The sequence below is a fragment of the Athene cunicularia genome (assembly GCF_003259725.1).
Source record: "Athene cunicularia isolate RWA chromosome 1 unlocalized genomic scaffold, athCun1 chr1_part2, whole genome shotgun sequence".
Lineage (NCBI taxonomy): Eukaryota > Metazoa > Chordata > Aves > Strigiformes > Strigidae > Athene > Athene cunicularia.
This window is the reverse complement of record NW_020799092.1, coordinates 34,215,730-34,229,580: the sequence shown is the minus strand read 5'-3', so window position 1 is coordinate 34,229,580 and position 13,851 is coordinate 34,215,730. Positions and strand designations below refer to the sequence as shown.

Below are 13,851 nucleotides of genomic sequence, written 5' to 3'. Positions count from 1 at the left end.
ATAATACTGCAGCTGAAACCATTCTCACTGTTCTTCAATATCTGATAAGTCCGTTACGTGATCCCAAACAGAATGGCAATGTGAAAAAGAACAATGGAGGAAAAAAGGAAAGCATGGAAATCTTGGCTTGAGAACAGAAAACTGGCTCGTCTGTTTGTCTGTTTGATGGTTGGACCAATATGAAAACACTCATGTTTATTTGACTAAGAATTAAATATTTTTACCTTTTCTTCTTGAAATAGAAAATAAACCTCACACCATGTTTATATGTTGAATTTTAAATTGAATGCTAAAGTATTTACATCAAACGAAAACAAACACATTAATGACTAGCTTTTGAAAAGATCCAAAACACCATGTCTTTCAGAGAAAGTCTTTACCAATAAATTTAACTTCCCCATTTTGACCAGTAATTCAGAGGAAGGGAATTTGGGTGTCCTGTGCCTGGCAGTTTTCTCAGAGAAGACATTTTATGTGTAGCTCCTGCCTATTCTGCTGCTAAGCAGTGTTGAGGAAGGCTGCTAACAGTCTGTTTCATTTGAAGCAGTTCCAGCCATTAAAAGACACAAATCTTAGGTTTCACAAAACAAAGTCGATGTCTAGTCTGTTGCTCAAAACAGCCTCCTTGGAGAAAAAAAAAAAAATGCACTCCAATTCATTCTGCTTCTGATTCAGATAAGGATTTGAGCCTAGATCCTATAATACCATGAGGGCTATCCTCACTGCCAGGATAGAGAGACAATGATAATTTCAAGTCCTGAAATAAAGCAGAGCATCACAAGGAGATTACCCTCCTTGAAATAGGCTTTCTACTAGTAGGATCATGATTTCAGAAAAATTCCACGGTTTCATTACCTGGAGAAGGGCATACATATCATGCTATATGGATATCTTAGCAAAAAGACTATTAAATAAGAAGCATGACCACTATTTTTTTCCCCCCTGACTGAAACTATTTGCATTTTTTTTCTGAATTCACTAATAATTCATAAAAACTGTCATAGAGCATTTTAATAAATAAATGATTTATTAAAAAAGACTAGCTTCACTAAAAACTGCTGATTCCATATCTAACTTTCATTGTCCCAGCCCCTACTTAAGAACAGCTTTTGTCTGTAGAAGATGTGATTCCAGCTTCTTTGCTATTTTTTTTACAAAAAAAGACTGGGGGTGGAGAGGGGAAGCCTTGGAAAAGAGATTTCCAGATATACCCTATCTACATGACAGCATCAGTCTGGGTCCACGCATGTGCACAGGGGGAGGTGTGATGCTGTGACCACCGGGACATGCTCTTCTGCTGCAGTGTGTGTGCGACAGCCAGGACAGCGCTTTCCCTAGAGAAACCCAGATGCAGCCGAACTGCCAGAAGAAAGATGAAATCTGAGCAGCCATTAGCACAGCATGCATAAACATGCTTAAGCTAAAAAACACTGAAGAAATGAAAACAAATCAATCTGACAGACAGATAGGTTGGTCAACTTTATATGCTACAGAAACCATGACAAAACTAGTAAGGATACCCAGGCAGTTGGCAACAGTGCAGGGGGTGTAAGAAACAACTGTATTGGGAAAGGTTTCAGATTCTTCACAGTATAGAGTTGTTTGAAACAACACTGACAGAGCAAGCACAGGGCTCAGAAGCAGTATAACCTCTAATGGGGAAGAAGGTATATCAGCTAAGGCAGAATGTTATGTAAATGATGCATATTGCTTCATATGCTTGACTTGAAGTGGTTAGTACTACACCTGAGTATCATCACACAGACAGTGTGATGCCTTTCAGAGCTTTACTTTATGTTTAAATGGGTAAGAAATTATGGGGGGAAAAAATCAGTTATGGAGGACACTTTCAGTCAAGAGGAGGATGTTATCTTGCTGACTTCAACAATGCCAAAGATTCTTTGCCACACATGGCAGAAGTGGGATATTAGCTGTTCGACAACCAATACAGCAGTTTATGTGTTACAGTAATATGATTCCAGATAGATGATGAAACTAGCTGCAGTATAGAATCAGCAAATAGTTTTTCTAAGCTGAATAAATGACAGCAAGTGTTTGTGGCAAACATTGGAAACCATTTGACTGTAGCAAGGCTGAATGAAAATCCCTTCAGTGACACAGGATATGTGTTGGACTTAGCAATTACAACATGAAAATTGGTTTTCTAGTTGGCTTCCAAATTTTTACCTCTTACTGTTTGTGTTTCTTCCTTCGAGTGTCATACAAGCTGGTGTGGTCACTGGTGTCTGCAGATGTTTGTTATAGTGGTGGTTTTCATTAAAAATGTTGAAGAAGGTGGTGGTGGAAAACTGCTTGGAATATTGATAAAGAAGCAAAAAATGCCAGAGAAGAGTATGGAGCAGGGACATTCATGCATATGGCTGAATTTTTAACTATGCTGGCAACATCTATAAAGGACTTTTCTTCCTGCAGAGCCAGCTACATTATAAAACCACACAGTCGTTTGATAGACCTAACGTCCAGCCTCCAATCAAGCTGGTAGATGTGTCAGAAATGTCTGGGTATTTCTCAGTTCTTGAGCTTCTCACTTTGCTTTAATGCTTTTCTTTACAGATCAACTGTCCATACCTTGGACTGAGGTAATAACACATCTGTGTTAATGACCATAACTTCAAAATTATCTCATACATAATATGCATTTCTGGGAAAGCGCTAGGTGTTTGTGGTTTCGTTAGTGATTGACCACAACTGCATTGTGCTTCTTTGTTCTCTATTTATGCTTGTAAATATCTTTGTTTCTATACTTGATACCCAGTTCAAAACTGTTTGCATCGTGCTCTGACAATTAAGTGAAACAAATTTCAGCTTTATGAAAGCAACTGTGGGTCTGTTCCTCCCTCCTTGCAGTGGAGGAGACTGCATTTTTTTTTTTTTTTCTGAACGAGGAAATATCAGTGGGGAGTCTTAGACCAATCTTGGATTAGGAAGAATTAACATCAGACTTTCAAGCATAGTTATGTTTTTTACATTGTTTTAGGGATCGTCTTCACAGGGAAAAGGACACTGTGTTTTTCATTTGCCTTCATAGTCTTCTGGCATAACAAATGGATTGAATGAGGTGTGGCAGAGAGCCTACATTGTTTAGTTCCACACAATAATACAATTTAGGCCTGCTATTGTAATCTGAGGGGAAATTTCACCAACTTTCCCGGAATGTTTAAGAACATTAGGACTGTTGCAAAGAGAGACATGCATGCAGTAAAGCAGTTTAAACCCCAACCAGGGTTAATTTATCTTGTGAAGGTCACTGCAGTAATAGAATTACTTTTCATTCTACTTCATGCTTCTGGTTCTGGGAGAGGGAATCAAGATGGGACAATTAGCCTTAATGAGGATACTTAGGATTTTCTCTTTACTAAACAGTTCCCAGATGTGGAGTCAGTGGGTTGCATCAAAGGTGTAGAACACAGAGCGCTTGGCAGCAGCAGCTCTTCAGCTCAATAAAAGTTTGTCCAAGGATATATTACGAATTTGTGTCTTCACTCCGATTTGACAGGGACAAGTCTTGAGTATCAGTCTGTATGTGTCCAAAGAAAGACTATTCTGTAAGATAGTACTGACCTCTGAAGAACTAATATAACACTTTCCACCCTACAGCGGTTTGGAAAAAAACATTAATATCAGGTCAGCTGGTGGAAAATTATGTGTCCCTGATTTCATCACATAATGCTCCTATCAAGAAAATTAAGTACCTTGATGCTCCAGTGTCTCTATATGATTTTACATATGATCCCTTCTCATATATAATTTTGACATCTCTCTGGGAAAGGGTTAGTCTTTTCTGTTTTAATATGTATATAGTGCCTAAAAGGGTCATAATTTTTGTCTGGAACTTCAAGACACTTTGCTGTACAATCACTTAGAACTGTAAATATGATAATAATATGCATATATGCCTGGGAATATTCACTTTGGAGTATGTCTGTTCTTTGTTTAAAGTAGAAATTAATTTCCAAGTACAAGCAAATAGAATTATAGATATAATTTAATTAGTAGTGTTGTAATTTTTTTTTCCAAAAATAAATTACTATGCTATTATTGAGTAAAGAACATATGTAAACATGCATACATATTGTAGAGATTCTTTAAATTTGTGGGTTTTCATATAGGGTAAACACAGAGGTACAGAAAATGTTTTGCTAGAAGGGCTGGAGTTTCTCAGCAATCACATAAAAAGAACTGCAAGAATAAATGCTTCTGTGATAGGATTTCCGAATGGATAATTTCTATGCTGGGTTTCTATACTGGGTTATTTCCACAAATGCACTGAAGTACAATAAGGCCTGATTTTCAGATAAAAAGTGATTGAATGTTAAAAGATGCAGTTCTCAACTTTTTTTTTTTTTTTAAATCTATTTTGAAGAAAATGCTTCATCTTCAAAGAAAAAAATATACCATGTGCATAGTCTTTAAATGTTTGTTACTGAGGCCGGTCTTAAAATGTTAGAATTAGATGCAAGCTATCAAAGAGCAACTAAGTGCTTCTATCTACAAATACAAGAAAACTAAAATAATATGACTGATGGATAATCTGTTGTGCTGGCTATCAGAAATAAAAATGTCGTACTCTCCCAGTCAATAGCTGACTCTAATATTCAATTTGTGTATTGAAATACCAATATTATCTTATAAAAACAGAAAAATAAAACAAACGGATTTTATAAAAAGATGCCTGCTGATATATCCTTTGTTTGTGAATTGGAATATGGTCTATTCTGGTCTTCTCTAAAATCTGATATTATGTGCGTGTGTATGAGTAAACAGATAGCTAAATACTGCTCTGAGTTGATTGTATTTGCTTAAACTGATACAATTCCTATACAAATATTTGACTAGTTCAGTAAATAATTGGGAGGCTACATATCTCTTAATTACTTATTTTTGTCTTTATCACCATTATATTAACTAGCCATTCCAACTATTGTGAAGTACCTAGTCTATGAAATACACTGTCATTACAGTTCTTGGTTTTATCTCCATGGAAACTAACATAAACCAAATGTTCAATGACTATCCCAAAGCTACAGAAAGAAATTGTGTCAAAACTAGAAATGGAATACTGAAGAATGAAATAGCAGAAAAATGGCATTACTGTAGATTAAGATTTTGTCTCATGTTCCCTTGCCCCTGGATTTGAGTTGGATCAGTGTCTTCCAATTCTGAAATCATATGCTGAATGAATCCATACAACAATATATATGCAGTATATTGCTTTGGACTCTGAGCTTCATGTACTTCATGCCATAAAAGTATCAGTCTTCAATGGATGACTGCAATTTATGAATTATTTACATGCTAAGTGTTCGTTCACCATCAGTCACTATCTTAAAAAAGACAAAGGCAGTTCCAATAACTAGTAGTCATGCAACTCATTCTTTTTCTAGCATACATATTTAGCCAGGTGCACTCAAATTCATTGAGTTATTATATAAAAAAATAAGAAAATATAATTTGTCTGTAGCAATGTTAACAGGATAGACATTGTACCATTTGACAAGAAAGATGGAGTAGACAATAATTTGCTTTGGAATATTTGGGATCTTACACAAATGATTTTCAATATATTCTCATTAGGAATTCTTAGGTAAAGCACATGTTTCATGTCCATTGAATATATCTTCTGAAAGAAGAACAATCTTTTCAGCTGTAGAAAAGATGCAAGCAAAGAAAAAATTAAAGTCAAAATAAAGCTGTTATTTCTTGGTTTATGAGTTAGAACAAGTTTCATTCCAGCAAAACTTGTGTCTTAGCACTCTCACAGAACAAGAGTAACAGTGCAATATCTTTATATGACAACAGCTTGAAGTAGTCGGAAACATATCATGATGTCCAATGGGATTGGAGGTTGAATTTCATTTCCATCCAGGCGAAGGTATCTGAGGCGAGGGGTGTTGCCGTAAAAACCATAGTCTTCTGCTATGGCAATTGAGACTGGACATATTTGAGTACCATTGACACCTGAAAATGTAGGTTAACATGTTAGGTAATTTCCATGGGTAAGTTTCATGAATTAAAAATTCATTAGGAAAACAAATAAAACTGGCTTCCACTGATATTTTCATGGTAGATAATTGTTCCTATCAGAGCTAGAAAATGCCAAATTAACAATTAAATTCTTCTCTGATCAAAAAAAAAAATCTTAACATAATACAATCTAGATCAATGAATCACATATTTAATGTGCTACAATTATGAATAAATGCCACTAGATGCATAATTTTACCTTGGAGGGAGGGGAAACTAGACAACTACTGTGTAACCATTCATTGAGAAATAGATCTCTGCTCTCAGAGAGAGCAGAACAAGTTTAATGCTGAGGGATTTTGAACATTTTACTGCAATGACAGTATATTAGTTTTAACTGATAATATTCCCTGTTGAAGACCTTGCATTGAAAATAACTGTATGAACCAGAGGAGCTTTCCATGTAGTGTCTGTAACTTTTAACATCTGGTACTTTCCCCTTCTCTCAAATTCCTCAGTACAGTATGTTTTAATTGCAAGAATATAACTTGTGCAATGGGATATTTTTCTTTCTAATATGAAAGCCAGAAAGTTCTTAAGATTATTTATAAATCAGACATACCATGTCTCAATTCAAGTAAAATTTTAAACCATGGCTTAAATCATTACCCATTTCCATAAGAGGTGAATAGATTGGGTTCTTTACATTGTCTCCCCTGTTACCTCTGCACTGTCTCTTGCGTAAACCACTTTTCATATTTTGCCTTCTGTTGTCGAATAGTGAAGCTGCCACTGCCCTATTTCAGCCTCAGAATGTCCTTATTTGAGAAAACACTGAAGCAGTGTTTGTTTATCAAAGATGTCAAATTCCTTTGACCAAATTATGGTATTTAGTGATTGGCCTGATTGCTTGATGATTTTGTTGGCCTCAGACCACCTGCAAAAAGTGGTTGAATAGAGAATATGTGTATAACAGACATTTTCAGCACAGATTTTTTCAGCAGCCCAGAAATAGGAAAATAAAAGCTTTCTGCCCAAATTTTTCTCCCCTTATATATAGCAATGGTAATATGCACACATCTTTTGATTGCAATCCCCCAAATTATTCCCAACATTATGTTGGGGGAAAAAAAAAAAAAAATCCCAAAAGAGAAAAACCCACCCTATTTTGAAAAACTGCCGAGATGTTTACAACATCTTGGAAACAGACTTTATCTTTGTCATGGAAACTAGATAAATAAATTCATTTGGCCAGGGCCAACTATCCCACTGCACTAGTTTGCACTGGGTTAATTACTCCAGCCTTAAACTGAGGCAGCAGTTATCTAACCACAGACCACCTATGAAGAAGTTATTTCCTGATGATGTGCGGTATGAACTAGTTTGTTTGTTTTATTGTTCTATTCCTGTGAACAGTAAATCCTACCCAAACTATCAGAGGAGTAAAAGCCTCTCTCTCTCTCCTCTTCTCTTGCAATCTTCTTTGGTATATTGCTGAATTTTGCTTAAGCAGGGGGGACAGGGCAATGTACCTACATGGGTACAATTTACCCTACCTAAACTGATCCATGTAGAGAGTAAATGTTAGTCTAAGTAAACCATTTAGACTCTGTTTATAAACTCTGGAGAGAGATGAACACTGCCAAAAGGTGATTCACAGCTCCTTAAAATGGGACAATTTTCCCTCTGCAATCGTGTCTTTTTCCATTGAGTAGGTGGTCCGTATGACTAACCCAAACTAGGTCCAAAAATCTAGGATGGCTAATTCACATATGATGAATTCCACCTGTTGTCAATGGTATTGTTAAGTGGTGTAATATTTAAACATTAGACTCTTGAGCTGCTGTAGGGGAAAGCTGCAAAAGTTTGTCATTAATGGCTAATACTGTGTGTTTGGTGAAGTACCACAGAAGATCTTGTTTCTTTTCCAGTAAGACTCATATTTTAGAAACATTCAGAAAGTAAGTTGATCTACAAGATCGATGTGTTCTGATATATATGAGTGTGAGGGTATTTCTGTTCTATACTTGTAACCTCTAGCTGCAATCCCTGTAGTCCAACATGAACAGTTGGACTCCCTTTCCCCTTTTCACATAATATTTAACTGCAGCAGACATGGATCAGCATGGAAATCTGTACCTTTCTGGGCTCTTTCATCAAAGAAGCCAGTACCAGCTATAGCGCATGGGTCTGACAGTAAGTCAGGATCTGTAACTTCAACCATTTGTTTCCAGATATCCTCTAATGGTTTCTGATAGACTGTAATTGCTACTTGACCCAAAGATTTCTCCCTGTCTCTACATGTGGAATAATGTTAGCTCAGAGGAGCTATCCCAATCTCCTGGTATTTCTCTAGGGAAACTTACTGTTTGCTCTCTTTTATCACTCATTTGATAGCACTGTAATACCACCTGCTTGCTCTTGCTCACTTGGTACATCATTGTTTCATGCCTTCTCTCTTTGCTTCCTCTAGCACTCCCTTTCCCATCATATGACATCTCCCCAGAGCCTCACATGTGTATCTCATAAATAAAAATATAAACATGTGTGTTTAAAATGCCATGGAACAAGTGTGGTGCATATCTGTTGTAGGCATAAATAGTTTTGGTTGTATGTTGATTTTGCTTCCAACTTTCAAGTGCTTTTTTTCCTCTGCGCATTAAGATCCTTGGGGAAGAGACGACAAATGAAACCGTGGTGCCACTGAGACCAGTGACCAGGCTATCATTGGCTTCACTGGGCTTCAGGATATCTTCATAAATGGTCATGAAGGAATAAGGCCTTAGACTTATATAAATAACTGATGCTATACAATAAAGTAAACAAATAGTATTTACAAAGAAATTTTGATGTCTGAGCTCTTGCAGTGCCAGCAGTGTAACTATGAACCACCAAGAGAAAATAAAACAGCAATTAACTGTGTGTAGGGGTATCTGAGAATTAATATTATATTATAAAGAGGGCTTCTACTGTACACATAAAAGTAAACTTTCAGGAGGACTCTTTTGTGGAGAAACCAGATGCAGGCTTTTACAGTTATTTTTCTTTCAAACCTCTTACACTTATTATCTTAAAGTAATTGTTGATCATCAACTTCCTGGGTTTAGGAATACAAAAACAGTCTGCAGAATTAGTGCCACAACTTATTATAATCCTGCCTGATGGAATTGCATTCCTTGTTTGTGATCCTAAACGCCCTTTGAGACATTGTCTGTAGAGCAGTGTCTCATGAAGACTATGTCGTTATCCCTTACCTCTTGAAAAATTATGCTATGTAGTAGAATGTGCCTTACAAAGTACCTGAATTTCATTTCAGGTGTCAGATTGTCTTTTGTAATATTTTTTGACTACTTTATATATAGTTACTAAAATTATAAGAATACTTTGGGGTTTTTTTTAAATTAAAGGCAGTGTTGTGCTTCAGTTAGTAATGAAATTTGAAAAGTGGTAAAAGCATTAAGGAATATAAGGTTTGTAGAAAACTATTGTGATTTAGGCTCATGGGTACCCATGAGTCGCTGGAAAATGGGACTTGAGTTTTCACATACTACACAGGTTGATTTTTATGGTTTTAAACTTTTTAAAGCTTATTTAGGAAAGAAAGATAATTTTGGCACCTCTTTAAATACTACCTAGACACAAAACACTTCTTAAACTGGACAGGTTACATTCCATTGATTTCATTTAGTGTCCACTTAAAGTGACAGGAGGTAAGGTGTACACCTGAGGCCCTGCAGTGAAACAATTAAAATAAAACTGTTCTTAACCAGTGGGCAATGAAATATATTCAGTAAGAATATATGTACTAAGCCCTAACTCTTATCATTAGATTTCTCGCAGGCCACTTAAATATGTGCCAGCTGAATGAAACTGATTTTTCTTTACAAGGTTTAATACATTGTTTTGCAAAATGCAGTGAATTAATCGAACTTATTAATAGACATCTTCCTTTGATATGTCCTTGTTTCATACAGAAGCCAAACCATTCTTTTTAGTATATTTGTGAACTACAGTGATACAAGACGGGATTAAGGAACCATTTATTCAATTAAATCGCCATGACAAGAAAACAAATATAGTGACTTGGTTACCTTCTCTAGAGTGATAAGTAGACAGCCATCACTTTGATTTTGGCTTTTGGCATGAAACAACGGATCTAAGGTCTCTAGAACTTACTGAGCAGATAATTTACCCAGTGTCCCTAACTACCATATCCCTGCTGTACCCGGATGAATCTGGAAGCAGTGCTAGAAGCAGAACTTGCATACAAAACCTTGTCTCATCTATACAAAGTGGAAAAGTTAGAAGACATTTGATGAAATAAACCTTAGTAAGACAAAGGTTCTATAAAGTCAATGGAAAGATTTTTCATGAAGACTAAACCCAAGTGTCAGCATTTTGTGCTGATAAACAAAAGATGGGGAGGATATTCAAGCCTGAAATATTCAATATCTACATTCTAGTTATCTATATTTGAAATGGATTGTGTGACTACAGCCAACATTTTATTCTGTTTTAAGGGTTCCTCACCTTAAGCTCCTACTACATAATTTAAGTAAGACACACTCAGAACAACTGAGTGTGCAGCAATTCTTTTAGTTTAGTGAAGTTCCAAAGGTGCTCAGGGACTTTAAAATCTAATAGTAATACAGATGTGGAGTGAATATCCTAACTTGTTGCACCCACTATTTTATTCTTATTTCTTGCTTATTTACTCCTAGCCTGTCTGTGGGAAACTCAATTTGTTCCCACAAAATGGTTACTTGCATGTATAGCAAAATGTGAATGCACAAATTCTTAATCCACTCATATGTCTGATCTGCTTGCCAAGTGTTTCTGTATGTATATGAACATTTTTCCCATGTGGTATTACTTCCATTCACATATTTGGTTGTCATATTTTAGACCTGACTTGAAAACTGATTGTGGGAGGTCCTCTTGCTCATGTCTCTATAATCTACATCACATTTTTAATAGGATCCCGCACTGACAATACATACTTACTTTTGATTCTGTTGTGATCAAGGTGAAGGTGCTCGAGTTGAGCATTGATTGGTGGAATTTTAGTGAGCTGGTTGTGAGACAGCTGTAGATCCAGAATAGATGAGACATTAAACCCATTTGGGGGAATACCGTCATCAGATAATTTATTATAGTTCAGCCTAAGGAAAGTTACTTTGGGTATTGCACTGAAGTAGTTTTCTGGTATCACTTCAATGGAGTTGTTGTCCAAAAACAGCTGCAGTGTGTTAGCTGGAATGCTTAAAGGCATTTTCTTGAGTGAATTTTTTGCTATGTTGAGCTGCATAAGATTGTTGAGTCCTTGGAAGGTGTCACTTTGAAGAGCGCTGTCCAACAAACTGTTCTGGTGCAGATCTAACATAGTAAGGTTTTCCAAGTTGCTGAAGACTCCTTCTGGGATTCTGGAGATTTTGTTTCTAGCCAGTCTGAGCTGTTCCAGGCCCACTGGTAATGGGGCAGGCACTTCTTCTAATTCGTTATCTTCAAGGAATAAGTAAAGCAGCCTTTTCAGCTTGCTCAGCACACCGCTCTCAATTCCATTGTTGGTAATCTTATTCTTGTTCAGATTTATCCATCTCAGATGAGTGGCATTCACAAAAGGCTTCTCTGAAACTGTTTCAATTAGGTTGTTTTGAAGATAGAGGTACCAAATTCTTGCTGGAATTGCAGGTATTTCTTTAAGTCCTTTGTTATCACAGTATAATGCATTGGGGAAACTAGGAGGACAAAAGCACTCTCGTGGACACTCAGAAGTGTAGTGAGACCAATGCTCAGGATCCAGATCATCATAAACTTGTCTCACAGTTCGAGTCCACACAGAATTGACCAAGAATAAAAGCAAAAGGCTTGTATAGACTTTTAGAGTCATTGTTTGCCTTGGAAGGGGAGAAAAACAATTAGCTGTCTCTTAACAGAACTCTCTAACAGCATACTAGATTAACAAAGCAGTGTTACACAGAATATTTCCTTTATAAACAGCCAGATTCTGTCCTCTGAGGTAGGTATAGGTATAGGTATAGGTATAGGTATAGGTATAGGTATAGGTATAGGTATAGGTATAGGTATAGGTATAGGTATAATATAAGAGGTCTAAAAAATTCAGTGCTATATGTTGAAGACATTTTCCTGATTCAACTGACTCCACATTGGCTACCAGCTTAACTGATGTTCATGCAAGTGTCATTTCAAAAAACCTGAAAACATGGATAATTTTTCTGACATTAAATCAGTGCTTCTTATAAATTTAAGTTTATTATGCAGCGTTATAAACTATATAATGTACCATATTCAGTAAAGCTATCAGTACCATGATGATATAAATACTATTGCACTTTGTGTTCTTTCTTTTAAAATTAATCATGCCCTCTTTTCTGTTTTTTCTCTCTCTTAAATTATAATGGCATCTGGATCAGATTTTCCAGGGTCTTTCTCATCACAGAAAAGTGAAAGATCAAAGAGTGTTTTAACAGCTGTTTGTTGGGCATGTTCTTAAAAAGCTTGGAGGGAGTATGTTTGAGTAATCCGTTCCCCTCCCTCATTCACTGTCTCATATCCAAAGTTATGAATTTCCTTCTCTAAAGCAAACAGCCAAAACAAATGCACATTCTAAATGACACATAAAGTAAGTCCTAGCCAAATTATATACTCATGCATCTTTTATCTATTTTACCTACTTAATTATTTGCTTTGTTTAGCCTCTTCCACCACTGAACAATGAACAAAATCATCAATGATAATTACTACAAAAAGAAATATCTATGTTGCACAAAAACAGTGCTTCACAAACAGTTATCTTGCCTACCTCCTGGTGAAAATTAACATTTTGCAATGCAGAGGCAAGAGACTGAAAGAGGAAAGAGGCTGAAATTTCTGATCAGAATTAGGTTAGTTTCTGAAAAAACAGTATTTCAATAGAAAGAAAATTCTCTCATAAGTTTAATGCACCAGTAAGGTTAAGAACTTAGTTAAGTTGCTGCATATGAGATGTAGTTATTTGATAGTTTTCAACATTGTTATTAGCAGTAACAAGTGCAGTATCCTACAGATCTTCCAGCCTCAAAAACTCTTACTTGGAAGCATTCCAAAAAAAGACAAATAAAATATTTCTAAGAAATAACATCTCTAATTTACACAGTGAAATGGTACCTTCTCACTGTGTAAATATTCATAACCTTAATAACATTCTTAAAAAGAAATAAAGTAATTTACCTTGTTAGTCAAGTTCCTGGAGTTATCTGAAGCCAGTTAGAAATCACTGTAAATCCACAGCCTTTGGCTGCTAACCACTGTGTTTTCTTCCTGTCCTCCTAAGAATTAATAGCATATAAAATTTGAAGTTCATGCTAGTATTCCCAGATGTATTACCATACACACCTTATTAGCTGTTGTTTCTAATTTGACATTGCTTCAGATTTGGGCTTACCTCAGCTTTCTTGGATCTTCTTCTCTTTCTATTGGTCACTCTTGATAGACTGTAATAGCTTGAGTCAGGCTACAAGCCGTGTTCTATGAATACAGCCTAATATATACGCATCAGTGACTACAGCTTTTAACCCCTAAAATAACTAAGGCACCCCAGCACCTAGGCAGGAAAAGACAGGAAATTCTGACTTTAATATCAAGCAGCCACAGAGCTGAAGGCATTTGATTTTTACATTTTAGCAGATGAGAGGAACTGGTCTAGATGAAACAGGTAACACAATATGTATTTTATTCAATTTTTTTTCTCAGAAGACACTTTGCATGCAAAGTTCACTTACATCATTATTCATTCTCATAATACCTGAACTGGCCACGAAGAATTAAGAACAGTGCCATCTGTTTCTACGGAAATATTTGATTTGA

At 36.1% G+C, this 13,851-nt stretch overlaps 1 protein-coding gene across 2 annotated transcripts; it reads right to left on the bottom strand.

Annotated features, from left to right (window-relative positions):
• Positions 1-4,021: 4,021 nt before the first annotated feature.
• On the bottom strand, positions 4,022-13,623 carry KERA (keratocan). Of its 2 annotated transcripts, XM_026841059.1 has the most exons (4): positions 13,430-13,623; positions 13,216-13,313; positions 10,990-11,882; positions 4,022-5,979 (listed from the first exon to the last, which is right to left on the bottom strand). In XM_026841059.1, the coding sequence occupies exons 3-4, from the start codon at positions 11,873-11,875 to the stop codon at positions 5,807-5,809; spliced, it is 1,059 nt and encodes a 352-aa protein (XP_026696860.1). In that variant the 5' UTR covers positions 11,876-11,882; positions 13,216-13,313; positions 13,430-13,623; the 3' UTR covers positions 4,022-5,806. The 2 variants fall into 2 exon arrangements, with proteins under 2 accessions (XP_026696860.1, XP_026696861.1); XM_026841060.1 differs by lacking the exon at positions 13,216-13,313.
• Positions 13,624-13,851: the final 228 nt, after the last annotated feature.

Coding starts and splice junctions, on each gene's coding strand:
- KERA (XM_026841059.1), bottom strand. CDS start 11,875: ATGACTCTAAAAGTCTATACAAGCCTTTTGCTTTTATTCTTGGTCAAT. Junction 5,980..10,989: donor TGATCACAACAGAATCAAAA/GTAAGTATGTAT, acceptor CTACATTTTCAG/GTGTCAATGGTACTCAAATA.